We start from the raw sequence: 21227 nt of genomic DNA, 5'->3' as shown, positions 1-21227 counted from the left end.
TCAGCACTATCGCACTGACTGGGACTGGCAGAGGGAACAAGCCAAAGGAGATCAGCCACTTGTGAGAAAGGACAGGGCGGATGCCAAGAGTTTAAACACAATGATGAGGATGCCACAGCTGTCCATGCTTGTTTAACCACTTTAACAACCACCAGTGTAGGAATGCTTGTGCAAGTAACAGAACTAGGAACTAAAGGGGACCATGAGGTTAGAAAAGCAGGCAATAAAGGCAGATAAGAACAAAAGAAGACGAATGCTTAAGTGTGGGCCAAGGTGCAACTTGGAGCAAAGGATGGCATTCAAGCAAAATGATTATGGTGCACATCTGCAAGACTGACCTACCAGTGAAACGCCAGTGACCCGAAACAATGACATCTGGACAAAGTACTCAAGGGCAATGGCAGGGAACAGCCCCGTGTTGGCAGGGAGGTGGACAGCAGGCCCGTCTGCTCTCCCCATCTCTGTTGCTTATGAAAACCGCCTTAAAAACGTACCTTGCAAAGCTCAAGTCCACTCCCAGGCAAGGAGACGAGCTCGCCCCTGGAGGCCCTGGCAATTCCAGCTATGTATTCCCATCGCGTGGCCTCAGACACAAGGACTCATACCGCCACGTTCAGATTAATACACAGAGGCGCAAACCTGCTGGAATCTGCTTGTCTCTGTGCCACACATCTGAATAACACTGCGAGACCATTTCATCTCCAGTGGGGAGAAAGGGATCCCTGTTTGGAGGGTGAAGAGTATACAAGTTTACCCGCACAATATGCTTCCCACATTTGCACACTTAGAAACAATTTCCAGGCAGAAGCATGTTCTCTCTATTACCAAGTTATTTTATAAATGAAGCTACAAATTAGGACAGAGTAATAAACCCTACAAAACCAGAAAAAAATAAGCATGTTGTGATATAGTCATTGGGTTGGCTTCTTTTCTGTCGCACGTTCTACCTTTGAGCTTTTCCTGATTTTCAGCGGTGTGAATGAGAGCAGAATCATGCCCAGCCACCAGCCATGGCAGTGGGTCAGGGGCAGATACTTCGCAGGGTCAGGGCTCCTTACCCCGCAGAGGGCGGAGGATTTGCAAAGCAACCAGGGACTGAGCGAACCGCAGAGATGAGCTATGTCACCGCTAGGATGGCTCCAGCTGTTGGCTGCAGCTTCTATTTAAAAAGGACACGGCTCCTCTGTTCATCCGTGTGGGGACACAAGTGACCTCCAGCCAGTGGAGCAGCAGCACCCTTTGAAGAAAAACCCCGCAGTAGCTGAGCTGCTAGTCCTTCATTCAGCAGCAGCTACCAAATTTTGGTGGGTGGCGACTCACCCCAACGAGAAGGGTCCAGGCTCTCGCATACTGACACCTTCTCACACGTGTCTATATAAATCATTTCCAAATCTGAAGAGGCGTTCTTGGAGAGCGGTTCATTTCAGCTGGATCATAAAGAAAGGAAGCTCAAACCCATACATTTGGTAACATTTAAACAGCTTCAGTAGTGTCACTGGCTGGAAGTGACAAAACGGCCAGCCTAGAAGTGCTGAAAAACAAGCGAGGCACAAGTTGGGGTTGAAGGTATTTTCTGAACCTTCTCAATGAGCTGTCTTACGCATCTCGGAAACAAAAGGGGAAGAAAGCATCTGGACATCAGAAATACCTCTGATGAAAAGGAAAGTAATGTTTTAACCAACGCAGGCGTGTCAAATGCAGTTCTCACAGACGGCCTAACTCCGTTTTTAAGGTCTCTGGGTCCATCATTATCAACCTGCTGAGGTCAATGGGAGTTTCTCCAGAAGAACAGGGTTAAAACATAGTCGGGTGTAGCAGCTAAGCTTTATCTAGTGCCTTTATGAAGCACCTTGTCACAGCACCCAGCATCACCCAACAGGAGAATAGGCCGTCTTCAAGACTACTGCTGCTTTGGCTTTTTCCCCCTCTTTTCTTTGGGTGCAGTAAGACAAATTTTATCCAGAGGTAGATAAAAAGCTAAATTATAGTAGCATGGCTTGGCTTTCTTTCACTGACGCGTGGTAAATCACCAGCCCCTTTTACCTCGTGGTGACTAGCTGGTCTGTCCATACCCTTCTTTCTTCTCTACAGCCATCCTCCCCTGCAACGGGGATCACTCTTGGTCCCTACTCTCTCCTACCTCTAATGCAACACATTAGACACAGCTCACGTTCACACTGAAGTGCAATCAGCTGGCTTCCGAGCCGACATTCCCAACATCTTTAAAGGAGGAGGGGAGGGGCACAAACTTTTAACATCTCACAGCCTGTTTCAGGAGATTAGGAGACTCAAGCAGACGTGGCTTAGAGTCGATACTGGGCTCACAGCTATTCATAGCCAATAAAGCTAGAGGCTCCCTGCTTCCCCCCCCGCATATTAAAACGCAGAGTCCAGCTCATAGGCCATGAATTTGATGCTTCTGCTCCAGGCCCTGAAACATTTCATCATCCTAGAAGTGACCTTTCCACATTTCATTTGAAGATCGTTTCCTTCCATTGTACCATTCCTCTCCCGGTGTCTTGTGAATGAGACCCAGCCGCAGCTGCAATCCTTTAAACTCAAGTCCCATGAAGAGGTCTGATTTTCATAAAAGAAAATATTGGCACAAGACCTCTTTTTAATAAAATGCACTGCGCGGCTTGCTTGTGTTGTCCCTTCTGTAAGTCTCTGAGCTCGATTTTCAGTTCCCATCTTTCCTCTCAATACAGCGATCGCACCCTTACTCAGCAGTGGGAAAGGTAACGCAGTTGGGTCACTTCTACTGAAGTGTAACCTGAGGCCAGAAAGGCCTTCACTTGCCTGAGAAACGTGTAATGGCAGGAGCCGGGTCAAGCAGTTACTCGCCTGCGAGAAGAATGTAACTAGTGTCATTTCTGTGAAACCACAAATATTTATTTTTAATGAAAAAATACTGAAAGTGTGCCACAGTGTCCATATATTCATCTGAATAGTACAAAGATATGTATTTCTGAGAAAAAAGTCTTAACACTGTAGAAAATAAATGTGGTTCTTAAATTATGTCAAAAGAAACCAGTAAAAAAAGCAATGTTTTATACACTGGAATAAAACGAAACAATTAGTCAGAGGTAATAATAAATTATAATTACAGTATCTCAAATATTTGTTTCATGCTTTTTCAGCATTAGTTTCTAAACAAGTTATGTGTAACATACCCTTGAAGTCAGCAGTCAAAATGGTCTTTCAATGAAACTGTGAGTAACATGTGGATCTGAGCAAGTCCTAGAAAAATGACACCACTGGTTGTTATTTACTGAGACATAAAACAGAGGGCACATGGCAGTTTTAGGTTTGTATCCAACATATATTTTGTTAATGGAAGTTAATTTAATTTTAGTCAAGTAATCTTTATACTTCAATGAACTAAACAGCAATTATGGTCATTTGCAAGTATGTTACCCAAGCACATTGCACCAACAGTGCTCGTGTGATGCTACAGACTGTAGTGACGTTTTGTACAATCAAAATGACAAGAGCCTGGAGTCATTTTAGGGTCTAATTTAGCACTGTTTGAAAGTATAAAGTGCTTTTAAATACAGATCACTTTTGCTCTTCAGAAACAGGGGAAAATCCAAACATGCACTTAAACCTGAAACCTCCATGCCTCGAATACTGTGTTTTAAACAGTAAAACGTCAGTTTTGTGCCATTTTTTGCAAAATTTCCCCCGATCAAAAACAAAAAAAAGGAGTCAAATAGGGCCTAAATTTGATTTGTGTCGTTATCTTCTTGGTCTTGTTTGTACATGAAGGTTAACAGGAAGAGGGCGATATCCAGAGAGGACCAATAGGCAGTGTGTGATGTTACTGCAGACCAGTATCTGCTCTCCACGAGACCTTCCCTGAGTTCAAAATCAATCCTGTGCTCCAGTTCCACTAGAAACGAAAAACACAAAAAGAGAGTCAGCGTTCAGACAATCACATTTCAACAAACCCACCCACATTTTCCCCTCATTGCCAGTTTGCACAACTCCTTAACCCTAGAATCTACTACTGTTATCTAGCTGCGTGCGCGCACACGCAATGAAGACACGCTATCCAATATTGGCGAGTCGCTCATGCAGAAAATGCTGAATCTGGGGAGAAAAGTTTTAGAACAGCCTCTTTTTCCCTTGTATGCATAAATCAATAGCCACTAGTGTCTTAAAAAGGTGCGAGGCCAAGATTTGCAGAAATGGCTGGAGTGGAGTTGGCCATCTTGCTCTTCAGGGCTCCAAGCGGAGTCATCTAGAAGTGGCCTGAATTTTAGGAAGTGGTCTGGAAAACCCCTCCACCAGGTCTCTAAGTGGGGTTGGAAAGGTGTTATATAGTCCGGGAAACACAGGAGAAGCAAAGGTTTGCTGTTTTTCTTCCTTTTTGACCAACTGTGCAGTTGGTTCCTTCTTTGTTACGATCTGTAAATCTCTGAACATCTACGGAGAGATGTTCAAAAACTTTTCAGGCACAAAGTGTCTTTTCTTCGGGTCTCTTTAAGGCATCCTCAATTAGGCGTAAAAATACAATGGATCCCACATCCCAAGGCCCTGCTAAAATCTGTCCCTACACATCAACCCAGGTCTCTGAGCCAGTCGCTCTCCCTCCCTGCATCCCAGAGGGTGCTGGAAAGCAGAGCCCTTGAGGACGTCCGGGCTCGGAGACCCCCCCGCAGCGCTACGAAGCCCCTGCCTGAAATGGGAACTTGAGAGAGGCAGGCTGGCCATCCCCAAAACACTACAAACAGCCTGAACATGCAGACACTTGCTTTTCATAGCACCATCTGGGCATATACAGCAGCACTGCAAAAGCAATGGGTGTCCCCAGGCCTTAGTTTCCCTGATTCGTTCAAAATATTTCAAGACTTTCCTTTTCTTTTGAGGGCACTGCAATCCCATACACAGCAAGCCACACCCATCCTTACTGGGCACTGAACCGTCTTAATTGTTAGCATATTGAGATCAACACATTGGCAGAGATCTTCCTTTCCCCCTGAAAAAACAAGCTAAAATCCTAATTAGCTCTAAGAAGTCCCTCTCCCCCCCCCCACGCTCTCCCTCTCTCAGGGTCTCTCTCAGATGTCCATCTTGGCTTAAAGGGCACAAACCTTCAATGTCACTCAAAAGATTTTTCAAAACTGACGTCTGCACAACTGAGACACGAGCAGCCGTCATGTTAACATCTAACTTGTTTCCAAGAACAGGGAAGGGGAAAGACAGAGCCTCCCAACTCCTAACCAGAGAGCAAGAGCATAACCGCAATCATTTCCACCCGTGCAGAAGTGAGAATTCAGTCAAATTCCTCTAGTCCTTCTGCAAGAAGAGGGCTGAAACATTTCTCTTTCCATCTCAGACCCGTAGGCTTCTTGCCAGATTTAAATACAATCCAAGCGCACGACCTTTCAAAAGTTAATACTTCAGCCACGAATTGCATCGCCCCTTTGCAGCGTGCTTGGCCTAGGCTACGGGATCAGCTTCGACAGATCACGAGAAGGAGAACGGGCAGCAAGGCTCGAGGGGCTGAGCTCCCTGAAAAAAGCCCCTCCAGAACGATAACGTTCATCGTTACGCTACTATGAATAAATAAATAAATAAAGTCGAGACTGCCCGAAATGATGATTCACTTAAGTTATCTGTTGAGGGTTACTCTCAGCTAGGGAAGTGTGTGATGCATCATGTGGACGCTATCACAAGATGCAGCCCTGATAACACTTGGGACCAGACTGCAGCTACAGCAGTCTGATTCAAAGTCCAGGCTGACCCTGACACCTGCATTATTCAGAAAAGGAAAAACCTCGACCTCGGGTTAATTTTAAATGCTGAAATAGAGTGAAACAACCATCTGCTGCTGACATAAGGCATCGCTGGCCGCGTCTACACGAGATGCTGACGGCATAGTGGTTACGGTGCAGTTATTTAGTGCTTGCAGAAGTAGTGACTGTGCTGTAATCAGCATCGCTGTGCAGTACCGTCCTGGCATGGTTGCCTAGTGATGCCTACTGCGCAGTAGCTCGTTACTACAGTGCAGTGGCTCGTTACTATGGTGCAGTGGCATGGCATCACGGTTCATGCCTGGTGACGCTACTGCGCAGTAAGCACCTTGTGTAGACGCGGCCACTGAGAAGCTCTGGCTGAAATGTCATATTAGGTAAAATCAGATTTCTGGACCGCGAAAACCTCTGCAACAACACGGACTGAAAACCTTCTGAAATGATGTCAGGATCATGAACTTCAGCAGAGGAGATGCCGACTTCCTCCTGAAAACTTGCTAGCATTTTGTCTTGCATCTCAACCATCTCTGCTTGAGGCAGGACTGGGTCTTGATTTGCATTTTAGATGCTTCCAAGAAGACCGTCTCAGGCTTGCACACCTAGCAGAGACCTTTCAAAAGTGACAAGCTGGTTTTCTTTGAGGCAAATTCTACTGACTTTTCCCCCAGCGAGATTCGAGAGACTGTTATAGTACAGACCTCAGCATCGAAAATTCTCCGAACCATACAAACCAGTGAAAGTGCTGGAAATAATTCCAACGGATTTGAAGTGTGGGAATAGATCCAATGCTCAGCATCTTAAAGTTACCCAAGACACAATTTAACCAGGGGCATATGTCTGCTGTTATTACATACACATTTCCACCCTTCCCCATCACCCACACCCAGCCAACCAAGTTTCCACTTCCAAGGGGAGGCTTGGTTGGTACGGGTGCCGCGCTGTGTACTAACATGTGGCATCGAGGAAGCCAGAGCTGCTGTGTGGGAAGGTCAGGGTTCCAACGGTAGCACACTTCTTGTCTTCTCCCTCCGTCACTTCTTTGCCCGTCTCAGATGTTTGCGATGTGGGTACAGCAGATCGTCCAAACCTTGAAAACAGCATCCCCCCAAGGCCCTTCCCGATGCTAGCAGCTCCTGCGTTCAGCATAAAACACAACAGGCATCGTGCCAGTTATATCAAACCTCCAACTACAGCCAACGCAACACCCGACAATTACAGCCGAGCGACAGAGGAAGACAGACACTAGTCAGGGTTTTCCAGGGTAGGAACAGCTGACTTAAATGAAGCGGACACTTGCCGTCATGACACTCCGCTCTAGCGTATGATCAAAGGTTAGGTCGGGAAGTGCAGTAATGGAAACAAAAATAGACTAGAGCAGTTTTGGACAAAGAGTCCAATCTTGAAGAGGTCATACTTTAAATGCTTGGTGTACAAAGTCAGAGCCTTTTAAAAACCCATCTCTTCTGCAGTACGTTCAGGAGGACTTGTGGTACCACCTCTAGGAGAAAGTCCTAATTTTTACCTATAACGTGAGAACATGTCTTCCTCAGTGTGCGCTATGCTTGGAAGGGGAGGACTGCTGCTCGGGAGGATGTGCCAACATTTAAAGACCACTTTACAGACGGGACATTTTTCTCCTGCCTTTGCTGCCATCTTGTGGATAATACACGAAAATCATATTCAATAAAAATCAAAGTTCAAACATCACTGTTCCCCGAGACGAGCAACATAATCGACCTGTGTTAGATTCATATATTGCATAACACATGCATTTATTCCTTAAGCAGGAACGTGCGTTTTAATGACGTGTTAGGGCAAACATCGACAGCAGGCTACTTTGCTGAATCTCGTTCCAAGTTATTATATAAAAATACAAATTTTACAGGCCACAGTTCAGCAAAACATTTTGGCACGTGAGAAACCCCAGTGAAACTAAAAGAGACTGTGCACATTTTAAAGTTAAAGTTGTGTTTAAGCTGGATTGGGATGCCTAAAAGAAAGGGCTTACAGACTTCCTATCAGTGTTTTGCAGACAGAAATGTAGGCTGTTATCTCACGTTAAATGGTATCAACACTTCTTGTTATTAATCAGGAACGTTGCAGATACTTGCAAATACTATACGATGTGACTCCAGAGCAAGTATCTGAATTCATGATTTGCAACCTGAATAGCATTAAAGCACCAGAACGAAGCATTTCTGTTAGGTATGCAACAAATAAGACAAGAGTGAGTAAAAAGAAAATCTCCACAACTCTTGACTGCAATGTCTATAAACTTTCCTTCCCCTTAAATATGAACTTGGATTTACATTAGCACAGAGGCAGGCAATTATTTCGGGCAAGGGGCTGCTTACCGAGTTTTGGCAAGCCAGTAAGGGCTGCGTGACGGGCAGCTAGGGGCAGATAAATATAAATTTACTAAATTTTTTAGGGGCCCTGTGAGCCGGATAGAATGGCCTGGTGGGCCGCATCTGGCCCACGGGCCGCATTTCGCCCACCCCTGCATTAACAGTACACATATACATATGCAAGAGTATGCGCTCATGCCTTTAACATCAGCAGGGAGAAAAATAAAGCTTTGTATGAAGACATGGCCCCCTTAAAAATAAATCAAATTGCTATTGAATGAAGTTCAACAGAGAAGTGCTGTGTATGCATACAGAGACTTAATGAGCACCTACCTAATATACTTGCTTTGCCTATATTTGTTATAGATTCCCCATAATGGCGTCGAACCATGACTGGCGAAGTGGTCGGGCTCGATGCGGTCGATGCGCTTTCATTCTCGGCGACTGAGGTAGGTTCTTTCGTTGGGTTGAGAAAACTTGGCTTCATATGCTCGTAAGGTAGTGGATTTGCAGTGTTATACCAATGAATCTGGACTGGCGAAATGTTGCTGTAGTGCTTCAGAATTAAAGGTTCTAGTCTATAGGCCTATAAAGCAAATTCAGAGAAGAAAATCTTGAGCAGCGACAAAGACCGAAGATTCAATTCACTCGCTAGCATGGAGTGCTCTTCATCCTCAAAATGGTGTTACAGCTCACTCGATACATCCTCAGACTTCTCTGGATGAATGTATAATAGTAGCAGCCCAATTTTACAGGGTTACGTGGCTGGCCCAAGGCAACAGGCTGAGGCAGCAGAGGTCAGAAGGAGATCTCCTCAAGTTCCTTGCTCCCATCTCTCAGTTAAGAAATAACATGTGGCCGTCAAATGTGTGTCAAACCAATCTCCAGAAAGTGGCCAACACTGGCAACATGCTCTGGCCTAGGTTCATTTTTAATGCCTGGAAGATTATGGTGTCCATACATTTGTGCATTTAGCTGCAGCTCTGCTCAATATATTCAAACATTAGTAGAAGGCCGTTGCAATCCTGCAGAATACTAATCCTTTCTATACAGATAAACTACTGCTACATTTCAAATCAAATTGGCAAAAAAACCGGCAACTGCTTGCACAAATCTGAACGTGCATTGTTCAGCGATCGCTGTGAAAATCCTGCCTTTACAGGCTTTCACACACCACCTATGTCAGCACACGCAGATGTTGTTGATGCTGTTTAGACAATGAGCTTTACAAACAGGTCGTATTAACACCGAGATTCAAAACCAGGAGCTGCAGCAGAGGCGACAGTAAGTTTTACCAACTTACTGGCAGTCCCTCGCAATTCACTGCTGAACGAGGACTACAGTCTTAGGTGACCACAAGCGAGCTGGAGAAATCTGGGCTAGCTAGAATTAACCTTAGGTGGATACATAATTGCTTTAATCAGGACAAAGAGTAGCTGCTGCATTTCCTTGCATACCGCACACCCCAAATAAGACATGCATCTTATTTTGGGCAGGCAAAATAAAGAAAAGAGATTTTTTTTTCCAGAGTCATGGCTGAAAGCTGTCTGCATGGCACAGGGTGAGAGCCTACTTGCCAGCTCACTTGCCCTCCCCTGGAGGCTCAGCAAAGTTAGAGACATAACTGTTTCACCAGGACTGCAGAATTGGCAGCAGCTTCTGGCTCTGATGCTGAAGAGTGGACTCTGCCCCAGCTGCATGCTGGCCCTGAGGGCAGAGAGAAGCACAGCCCCTGGCAGTCATTACAGCATCCTCATGCTTCTGCTCGGATGCAGAAATCAGCCTCCCCGCCTAATACGTGCACTCCAATTTTGGGGGGGGAAAGGGTGCGTGGTACGTGAGGAAGCACGGTGTTGATGGATCACTGTCACTCTGCCAGGAGATCTCAGCTGGTTGCGGGTCTGTCCTGGGCCAAATGTTTAGCATTTTGATTAGCAACTTGGATGCAGGAAGTAGGAATATACCGATTAAATCTGCAGGTGACAAAGCTCTGAGGGGGCTGCAAACATTTTGCAGGAAAGGACTAAGATTAAAAGGGGTCTCGGGGCTTGTTCACGCTGTTTCAGCAGCAGGGCTGGCATTGAAAGACCTGGCCCTCACCCGCCAATGTCTACTGACCTGCTGCAAATCTGGAACCAGTGAGGTTGCTCCAGGCTCGTCTCCAGGGAATGCTCTCGGGCATGCCAGAAAGTGTGGGCTTGTGAGTGGGCAGAGACAGGCCCAGACCAGCCAACTGTGTGCTTCTGGGTAGGAGCGTGTCTGTACGGTCAGGTAGGCAGGGAGTGCTAAAGCCCCGGGCTGCTGGGACTCGCGATCAACAGAGTGCCAAACAAGCCTATAGAGGGGTCTGGCAGGGGTCTCAAGGGTCATCCAGTGCAGGATGCTCTGCCCCAAAACTAGATATCCATCTATTTTTGAACATCTGCCAACTTCCCTCGTCAGCTTGTTTCAATGCCTTACTATTCTGACAGGTAGCAAGCTTTCTCTGAAATTTAATTTATGCCGCAGCATAAACCCATTGCTTCATGCTTGCCCTCTATGGCAAGAATAGTTATTCTCCCTCTTTTTTAACCAGCCTCTCAAATATTTGAAAATTGCCATCATTTCCCCACTGTAATTTCCTTCTCCCCAAATTAAAGCTACTTAGTTGTCTCAACTGTTCTTAGAGCTGCCTGATTTCAACCCCTTTGTGATCTTTTCCCTTTGCTTCTGGATGATCTGCAGTTTCTCCACATATTAACAACAGTGCATACAGAATCCAGAATTGGGCATAATACTCCACCTGAATCTCACCAGTACCAAGCAGAAGAGTATTATCATCTCTCATGCCTTGCATACTGTATTTCCAACGCAGTCCAAAACTGCATTTGCTTTTTTGGGGGGTGGGGGGGGGGGGAGGGGGGCAGCATCATATTGCCAGCTCAACTTGAGTTGATCTACTGCAAGCTCCCTCAGCAATACAATCGTGTAACCAGTGATGCCCCATTCTGCATTTCTGCATTTGTTTTTTTTCTCCTTAGGTCTAGCAACTTATGCTTGTCACTGCTGAATTTCATCTCGTTGTCTAGAGCCGAGTCCTTCAATTTATCAAGATGCTTTTGAATTCAAATCCTTGCATCCAAAGTGCTTGCAGGCAGTGTTGTTTCATCTGCAAATGGATCAGGAAGCTCTCTACTTGTGCACCTAAGCCATTAATAAAAGCATTAAACAGCACCAGACCCCTGTAACATTTCACAAGACCCCCCCCACCCGTCTGACATCAATCCATTTAAAGCTACTTTTTGCTTGTGTTTATTCACCAAGTTTGTATCCACCTAATGCTAATTATCTAACATCTCGTTAGGTTTACTTGTAAGAATGCCTTGTGGGACTACGTTGAAAGTTTTACTAAAGGCCAGGTGCACCAGGTCCACTGCATTCCCTTCATACACCACACTAGTTGCCCTGTCAAAGAAGGAAATCAAATTAGTTTAGTGTGATTTCTTCTCAATGAATCCATGTTGACTGCTAGCAATCTCCTTCTCCTCCAGGTGTTTACACATTGGTGTAATCTCCTTCATTGGATGCATTCAAGGAGAAGATGAATAGGTATCTATCTAGGATGGTTTAAGAAGAATAAATCCTAGGTTTGGAATAAGTGGCCTTCCATCTTTATCACGTTATAATCCTGAAAGTATGAAAATTTGCAGCCTGAGTTAGATGTGTGGGACACGTCCCAATTAGCTTTTAATAGTGCTTACGTATGTGGAGTTAATTAGCAATCAACCTGAGAAGAAAATCGAGTGTAGACACACCATTCAGGGTATGAGAAGCCATCCTATGGTTTGTGTTGGGGTAGAAATGTGACAACTATGGCTTCAAGTCAGCAAAGCACTTAAGTATGTGCAGTCCATCTACACTTCAATGACATAATTCAAGCGTTTAAGGACTTGGTTGAATTTTAGCCTCTAGGGATTTAACAACAGATGACTGGTAGGGAGGAGCAAGGCAGAGCTCCACAACCCTTCTTACAAATGGGCAACTCCAATATCCTCAGTTTTGTTCCACGGAGTGGAGGCCACAGCCTCAACCTTGGGGATGTGCACTGGGCTAGGGCTAGAGGACAGGCTGGAGTTCAGGCAAGAGTTCAACACAGCAATTCAATTAAAAACCAGTCTGTCTTAGGTAGATGTGTATTAGCATGTCGACAACACTTGTCTCTCGTATGCTTCCTATTAAGAATGTCATACAGATTTTCTTTTTGCATGCCAAAGGGTATTTTTTGAGAATGCCTTAATAGCTGCTTTTTAAATATCCTGTTACAGTGGAATTCCAGATCAAAAGCAGTCTTTCAAGGACCATTACCTACTGCTCTGTGGGCATCTGGATTTTCATTACAGAGTTACTTCCAGCTCAAGCCTTTCATTTGTCTTTGTTTTCACAGACAGAAATGTATTCTGCACCTTCTTTGCCCTATTTGTTTCTAGACACAGCATTACTACCTGACTCTTCCAGCCTAACATCCCTTAGCACTGTAACATCTGGCAGAATTTGAGCTGTCATGCAGGTTGGAGATGTTGCACCAACTCCTCAGATGAATTAAATTGGTACAGATGAAGTCAGAAGATATTCAGCACCAAGAAAAGGTTTAAAAAAAGAAATGCCAGCCATGCACTATAATAATGTAGAAAGCCTAACGCAGCAGTTCTGTCACAGAAGTTTCAAAGTTTTAAGTGGAAAAAGCAGCTTCTTTCGTGCAGCATTACATAATCAGTACATTTAGTGGTGTTCAACCTACGGATCTGAACTCAGTCTGCTCCTCACTAAATCTTGCCAGGAGAAGACTGTGTGTTGCACAGGCCACACACTTTATTCTATGTTGCTAACTCATTTTACAATTACAACCGCTAAAAAATTGGTAGAGGATTGTTGGAAACCTGTTCTGCAAAACTGTTTGCGTTCAGAAACATACCTATGTCGATGTAAGTACTCTGAAAACCACTCCTTACATATATTGCTTGCTTGGCCCTAAAGCTGCTTTATTTAAAAGTACTCCTGAGGTTAAAGTGTGTAACTACAAATAAGACTCACCACTGGATCTGTTGGATGAAAAATGTTTAGCAACCGGTTACAAATAGTTTTGGGCAGAATGTGATCTTGACTTCCACTGTTCCCTGGGCGGATGCCACGCAATGCCAAAAACACTGCTAATGGAGATCCCATACAGAAGAAATTCTCAACCTAAGGAAATATTTCATGTGTATTAACAGATGGAGCAAACGTAACTTTTTCCACATATACCGAGTATCGCAATATCTCAGTGGTACTTATGTATCCATCAAAGTGAGGAAGACCACACTGCAATACAGGTAAAACTTCCACTTCCCTCAATTATGATAAAAAAAATTACATGTTATGGTATTGTACAATGTAATAAATGTCATAAACATTTTGGAGAGCTGCACGGTATCTCAGGTCGGTACGATGCATCAAATGAAAGAAACGTGAACGCTAATGGGGGTGGAGTGAGGACGATGCTTTTTGAGAATACTAAAGAAAAAGGATGGGTTCGATAAAACCAAAGTTTGATTTTCTCACAGAACTGCTGGAAGCTTACTACAATTACTTAACTCCTCTCTAAGCATACATTGCACAGACTATCAAGGAAGCAAAAAAACCAAGCTGCATTAAAAATAAAGAACGAATGAATGAGCTACCTCTATCGTATTTGGAGTAACCCCGCGTGTACACCAGCGTTACTCACAACCTCTTCAAAGCACGTTGCAGGAAATAAACACATTTGATAGTTGGAGAAAAACACCAGGGACCATCCTCCATAGGACAGAGCAGGTTTAGCACAAGTAGTGAGTTTGCAAACTGCCATCATATGGATCAGAGCTCCTGCAGGGACGGGCTATAACAGGGATCAGGAACCTTTTAACAGAGGCAAGGCTTGCTACAAGGGCTGCTGATTTCCTCCCCTCCATGCCACCCGGTTTGCTCCCAACAGCCCGCTCAACAGTCTTGGTCCCCTCGCCAGCCTCGCACCCCCTCCTTGCCCCCTAAAAGATGCTGCCTTGGGGGTGGGGGTGTCAGCACTGCCAGGCACATGGTGGTTAAATGCAGCAGCTGCCAAGCATAGGGACTTTTGGCACCTTTCCACTGCATCTCCCACCGTTCATCTCCCAGAGGCAAATGCAGCTGAACCTCATGGCCAAGAGCAAAGGACAGAGGTAAAGAGGAAGGGAGAAAGGCAGTGGCCACAGTAAGGGGGACAACAGCTCATGGCTGTTGGCCACACTGATGCTTCTTCTCTGCAGCAGCCACATCTCCTATGGGAGCGATGAGGCTGTGACAGACCCCCCCACCTCGCCAGCTGCCCCACCGGCTCCACACACCAGATTTAGTCTCTGCAGGCTGGATTCAGCTTGTGGACTGCATTTCGCTGCCCTTGGCCTATATTGATGTAAAAGGGACTGGCTTTGGCATGGAGGGGACTGTTGAGGCTCCGCGGCGATTCAAACTTGTAAACCCGTTCACCGAAAACTGGACGGAGACAATCAACTTGTCTGAAATAGGTCACCGCACAGTCATCACCGATCGTGACTTTTGATCGTTAACAGCTTGTTTTGGGATTTGCAGCTAGGTCGCTGCTGAATGGCTTTGTAGAGCATTACAGGTCCTTAGACATTCAGTCTAAGGAATGAAACATCAAATGGAAAACTCAAGTCGAGTCATTTTTACCCTTAAGAGAAAACTTTGTTAAGTTATTATGAGAACGTCACCGTAACGTTCGTGATAAGCCGACAGGACAGCACAGCAGAACAATTACAAGCGCAACACCATTTAGCAGACAAGAGAAACTGCAGCGTTTTTGTTGAGTGCTTCTGTTTAACACTTGGATTCTCGAAGGGGCTTTGCTACGTGTCAGCTCAGCTGTGTCAGGCGAGACTGGAATAATGCTCCGGTTCACACAGACTCCAGCATGGCCCAAGACATTCTCCCTCCTTTAACTTGGCACGGGTATCACGCTTCAGAACAAGACTTCTCCTTCAACAAGAATGTTCTTTCCAAGATCCATTTTAACAAAGAACTTGATTTTTGTAGTAAAGCTAGCCATCTTGCAGAGCACAAAGCGCTCTTCTCTTGCAGAATAAAGCTCTGCATGCACTCCTATACTTTCCAATTTGGACACAAGCTTTTTTTTGTCTTCAAATATAATGCTAAAATGCTGTGACCTTGGAATACAGGAAAAAATGTCAGTAAATAATTCTTTGAACTATTAAGTCATCTCGAGCCCTGCTAATCGGATATACCTGTATTCCAAGCCCTGAATACAAAATTGCTCAGAAAGAAACTGCTACGACTGGCAGGTAATGCATGATAGCTAGTACTCAGAAGAAGTTTTCAGTAAATTCAGCTGACATGAAGTACAAACTAGGCAATGATTTCAGAAGGCGAACAGGTCCAGCACCAAGATGTGAGGTTTCTCGGTTCCTTTTCTGTTTATAGAGATGCCCTCACAAACAAATGCTTTTTTCTTGCCAACCTGCATCGCAGTGTCGGCTCTATTTTCCTGTGTGCCCAAGCCTTTTGATGTGGTTCTCCAGCCTAGTTAATGCAGGTTCAAGATGTGGTATTCAACACAAACAGTCATGATCCATATCAAAACGGCAAGTCTCCAAAGAATCAAGACCGATCCTTTCAGAAGTTAAGTCCGTTAAATGGAAGAAGCAGGTCGTTTATTTTGAAAATTGCTGCACGATGAAGTCCCATGAAGTCCAAAGGCTAAAGTATTTTTAAAACCACTGATTAATTTTGATATGCTTTTTGCTGAAGCAGAAACAAGTACTATTACCTATTTGGGTGCAGCACTGAGTTTTTAGCGTGGAAGTTTAGATAAAGGGCAACAATAAAAACCAAATCGCTTTCTCCCCAAAGATCGATTCTTAAGACATCTATGAAGAAGATGATAACCTGAATTATTGGTAAGGAACAACACAAGAACATCAGGTACTTTGGCAACAAATACCAAATCACTGACATTTCTACCTGAGGCTTTATGCAGTCCTTCCACATTGAACGAAGAGGTAAATAAGGAAGTGAGCGGGTGATTACACACCTCTCAGTGCGTGAATGCGTACAGGTGAGGGGGCAGAGAGACATGCTAAAGGGGTGAGGTTAAGAGGGGAAGATGCAGATCACTACAGATTATATTCTTATATGGCCTTTCATGCAAAGGGATCCTGAAGGTCTTAATACTCTCAGGAAATGCTTCAGCTTCCAACAAAGCACGACCCATAACCTTTTAACTGTGCTATGAACACCATGCAACCCTGGAGGGCAAGATGAAACTCATCATCAAGAGGGATTTAATTGAGTAGGTCTGTTTTGAATCACGGTGGAGTCCTGATGTCAGCAGTTTAAAAAGACTCTGCTTTTCTCAGATATGGCTGCATTTCAATGGTCCATGCAGTAATTCCTCAATGTCTTGTAAACTGGCTGTGAAGTCTGCCAGCGGCACCGACATCTCTGGACAGAAGGTGCCGTGTACGAGTCAAGAGTTCAAATACCAACTGGAATCTATCCAAGAAGCTGGAGTCAGCTTGCCCGTCTCTCTTTTGCAAAGTGCCAGGGAATCTTGGAAACGCTTGCATCATGTTGACAAGTGAAATAAAATAAGCCAATTACCAACTGTAGGGTCAGGAGCAAAAGACTTGCCCTTCTCTTCTTCGCTTAGTCTGTCATCATGCTGCTGTCTTCACCAACCACCAAGTCGGAAGACAGCAGGCATGCTCCAGTGCCATACAGAAGGCAGCGCTACACCCTTCCCACAGTTGCATATATACCTCAGATGAGAAGCACAGAGTATGCTTCCTTCTCTTCCATTACTGGGGTCACGCAGACAAAGCCAGTACTAGGCTGCACCTCCACGAGATACTGGGGAGGTGCAATGAGAGACGAAACATTAATGCACTCCTGTTCTGATCCCACAGAGACGAACCCCTCGACAACAGGGCCTTAGCGGTTTCATCATTTTGGCTCTTGGGGGAGGGGGAGCAGGGAACGAGTACAAGGTGCTTACTCCTGAAGAGCCTACATTGGCGGCCAACACCTTGGCTAGGTAAAGTTGGGTGCATCACCCAAAAACCTGCCAAGCCTTCAGATATTCCTCCTCAAGGAGGAGCAGCTGCACGTGCCACTTCCTTCCATATCAAACTGATTAGACCCAAAGGGCAATGAAGTAGCAGTGGCCACACTTTTTCCATCAAAGCACAGGCTTGCTCAGTCTTGATTTAAGGCCAGAAGATCTCTGCGTAGCACAGGGCGGAGAACTTCACCCAGCAACTTGCGGTTGAACAGGACTATATTCGTATCAAAGTACAAAGCAGTTACTTGGCTGCCATCACATATTAGTCATGCACCGAGCTGGACTGATCTACTGCTGGGAAATCATAGTTCAATAAAAGAGGACTTGCTTTCATTGTAGGCCGTCTCTTCCTCTTGGACTGGTCACCGTCAGAATAAAAGGTGTTCAGAAACTGATGTGGTAGGTAAAATAAGTACAAACCCCTTAGACAGCTTATTCAGCTTTCTTTTAGGGCGAGGAAAAAAAAGAAGACGCAAGACAGTGAAAAATTACTTACTAAGTCGTTTTTCACTGTCATTGTCCTCGTTTCACTGCCCGTCCCACTTCCTTCCTTCTTGCCCGTTTTTTAGAGCAGCGGCCGTGTTAAAACATTGAAACAACGCAAATGGTCTGCGAGCACACCTGAAGGACTCCTGTTTCCTTGCTGCTAGGGATAACAGCATGATGCCATTGTTTGTCTGATAAGGAAGAGAAGGGGTGGAAGCACAGAGCATTTCTGTACCTAAAAGTTCAGTGTACGATTTGCAAACCCAGGTGAGTTCTCTAGATTTGAGATGGGGATTGTCAAATTCCTAGGACTGGGATGTTAGCATGTTGGGGGGGGGATCTAAATCAGCTAACAGGACATATCAGAGGGAGCTGCCCCAAAGCTCACCTCTCTCCTAGGCTTGGTCCCTTTCTGCAACCCTGAGGTGGGTACCTGGGTAAGAATGGGATTCACAGCTCAACTTCCACATGTAAGGTGCCTAAGTGCCCCTTCACGTACAGGCAACTGTACACTCTAAGACACCTGGTGACAGCAGCCACACAAAAGCTTAGTGGTTAGAGCAGAAGCCCAGGAAGTAAAAGACTTCAGTTCTATCCCTTCCTCCACCTGAAAGCATTCAGGCTTACAGCTCCCTCCACTCAAGAGAGTGCCCTGCTCACCAGGTGAGAGGCGAGGCTGGGTTGATGGCATTCTTCATCCCCTCCTGTGGAAGCTGAATCCCTATGCAAGAAGGAATGCAAGATGCATAGGGCCAGAAGGAGCATGCCCAAGTGCAATGTGGAGAGAGTTCATCCTTCTGCTCCCTAACCACTAGGCTACTGCATCAGTTGCAATCAAATCTCTATTCCCCCATGTTTTTAAATGCAGTGAGCTTTGCACCGAACCTAATGCTATCAATGTGCATCAGGCACACTCAGAACACACGTACTGAACTGGACCCATGAGAACGTAATCACATCGACTCCAATCACGATTTGTGAATCACGATTGGCTTTAGGCATAAGATAGGCACCGAAATACTCTGCTCAGCGATGGTGGCACCGTTGTCCGTGGGCAGCAGCTAGACTTCAGCTGCGCGAGTCACCAGTGAAGAGTTAGCCAGCCAATGCTGCCTTACAATGACAAAAGCACCTTACAGACCATGCTAGGGGATGGCATATTTAAATTATATTCTTATGTATAAGCATGGATCAAACTACCAGGAATCCATTGTTTAAAGACAGACAGAGAAAGTCTGGTAGGAAGCTCCTATTGTAAGGTGCTAGGTAGATAAAGGAAGGGAGATGTTATAGGCATGTCAGCACAGGAAGAGAATGACAAGAAGACTGAGATGCTAACTGCTTGGCTCCAGTATGTCTAGGAAAACAGATCAGGAATGAATGGAGTGAAGGCAAGCAAGGAAAGTAGATGATGTTCTTGTGTTTTGTGAAAAATAAGCTAGGCATGCTTGAGGATTTGGGGTTAGATTTGATCCGTTTCTGGCAAAAAGATGCTTCAGATTAAAGATGAGGTCATAAGAAATCTAGGGGGATAAAGAAGCAGGAGAGAGCTTCTTTGTCAGCGTCAGCTGGTTCTGCTGAAACCGGCCAGCGCGGGACAGCTACGATTTCTCCCTAGGTAGCCCAACCACATGTATCCTGATCAAAGGCTTGTAATTGTAACTACTCACTGGGTGAAGTCATTAATACATGCGGTAACAGCACAACCTAATATACAGTTCACTTCCATTACAGAAGCCTGGCCTGTTCACTTAACTGTATAACTGCTACAGGCCGCTGGACTTTGTATAAGCATTTTATCTGAACAACTGATGTGGTCAGCCAAATTCATACAGCATCTAAATTCCATCTCGAGTTGCACTTTAAGGGCGAGATACAAAAAGGGACCCCAGCCACCTAGTTATTAAGGATACAAATTACAAATGAATAAGTAAGTTTGGAGATTTAAGAAATGACATGTTGTTTATTTGGGGGGAGGGGAGGGAAGTGGGTCACATTTTAAAAGGTCCAGTATCCCAAAACATTGAACAACTATTAACAAGTGCATCTCGTTGGAAAACTGAAACTCTCCTCTTTCCAATGATATACAGCTCGTTACCAGCCCTGTCCGAAATATCAGACAATGGCTGGCCACTGCTTGAGACCAAAATCTTTGCTCTGTGTATTTTAGGTCAGCGTAATTTGGGAGAAAAATGCCACTTCAGAGGAAATTCAACCTGGCCTGAAGTTGTTCAGAGGTGGATTAAATGGCAGAGTAAAGGTTGAACTATCAAAGGTGCATGATGCATGTAGTTTAAGAAATGAATGCCACCACCACATGTGGGTGAAATATGCATGCAGTATTAACATAATGCACAAGTTACATATATTCATATATATATATATATATATATATATATATATATATGTTATAAATTTTGCACTAATGCACAGAAATTACACGGGCAAATATCTAATAATACTCTTACATAACAAAATATTAAACAAATTGCACTAAAATTACCTTTCTGGAAGGAGGAAAACCAAAGTCCAAGTGGAATATGGCATCGAAAGCAAACCTTTACAGAAACTACAACATACATTCATTCAATAAACATCTTTCTTGGGCATACATACCTTAAATTTTAAGGCAGGTACTTTTGAAATGGATATGCTCGATGCTTTCAATCCATGTAACCTCTCTTCTATCTCTCTCAATCTAGAAAAAAAGGGGTTTCTTTCTTAGGTATAGTCTGTACAAGAGTGGAGGGTTGCCCCTTTTGAGCCAGTCTGTTAGGCAATTGGGGGGTCTTTGTGGTTGTGTTAGCAGGAGAAATTGATGCTGGAGTCGAGGATTTCTTTTTTGCAAGCCTGTTTATTTAGGAAGAATGTGCATAACGTCCAGTTTCCCTGAAGACAGGAATGATCAGTGATCACACAGCAGGAGACAGTATCCTTTCCACAGTCCCAAGCCTCTTTCCAGATACCACTTTATGCAGAAGTGCTCACTCTCAGCTTCTCCTGGGGTCATGCTACAAGTGTGCTTCTCTCTATCTTGGTTTTCTGGCTGCCTTCTATGGTGTTTTTCTGCTCCCCCCACACTGCAGACAGATGCACTCAAGCCAATTCCCCACCCCATTGGAAGCAGATCCTGGAGAAACCCTTTGGACTGTATGGCCCTGACACTATGCAGGGATGCTCGTCTAACCCTTGAAAGGAGGTTTTCCATGATTTCAACTATCGCTAAGTAGAGATCGCGTTCTCTCATTATCTTGAATGAAAGGTGGCCCTCACACCCCACAGCATCAGTAAAGACTGCTCCGTTATTGTTAACCCTCGAAGCACAACACTATTACGTGTTCTATAATTAATTTAACTGATTTTATTTCCAACTATTTTGGAACAAATAAGAGGTACAACAGACCTACTGTGCTTTGTGTCATCCAAGAAAAACATGCACCGTATTTACTCAAATCCAAGATGAGGTTGCACCCCCCTCCCCCATTGAATATAGGGAAAAAAGCC

At 44.7% G+C, this 21227-nt stretch overlaps 1 protein-coding gene across 2 annotated transcripts in view; it reads right to left on the bottom strand.

The window, feature by feature from the left end:
- Positions 1-2870: 2870 nt before the first annotated feature.
- DDHD1 (DDHD domain containing 1) overlaps positions 2871-21227 on the bottom strand; it is a 92634-nt gene continuing 74277 nt past the window's right edge. For both annotated transcript variants that reach the window (XM_019495773.2, XM_059723405.1), the window contains 5 exons: positions 20340-20421; positions 13178-13327; positions 8441-8693; positions 6710-6892; positions 2871-3892 (listed from right to left, as the gene is read on the bottom strand). In XM_019495773.2, coding sequence (XP_019351318.2) covers positions 3720-3892; positions 6710-6892; positions 8441-8693; positions 13178-13327; positions 20340-20421 — 841 coding nt within the window. In that variant the 3' untranslated portion in view covers positions 2871-3719. The remainder of the gene's footprint in view (positions 3893-6709; positions 6893-8440; positions 8694-13177; positions 13328-20339; positions 20422-21227) is intronic.

The sequence above is a fragment of the Alligator mississippiensis genome, chromosome 2 (genome assembly GCF_030867095.1).
Source record: "Alligator mississippiensis isolate rAllMis1 chromosome 2, rAllMis1, whole genome shotgun sequence".
In the NCBI taxonomy this organism is placed as follows: Eukaryota; Metazoa; Chordata; order Crocodylia; family Alligatoridae; genus Alligator; species Alligator mississippiensis.
Note: the sequence above shows the minus strand (reverse complement) of the source record. Positions and strands in the feature narration are given on the sequence as shown.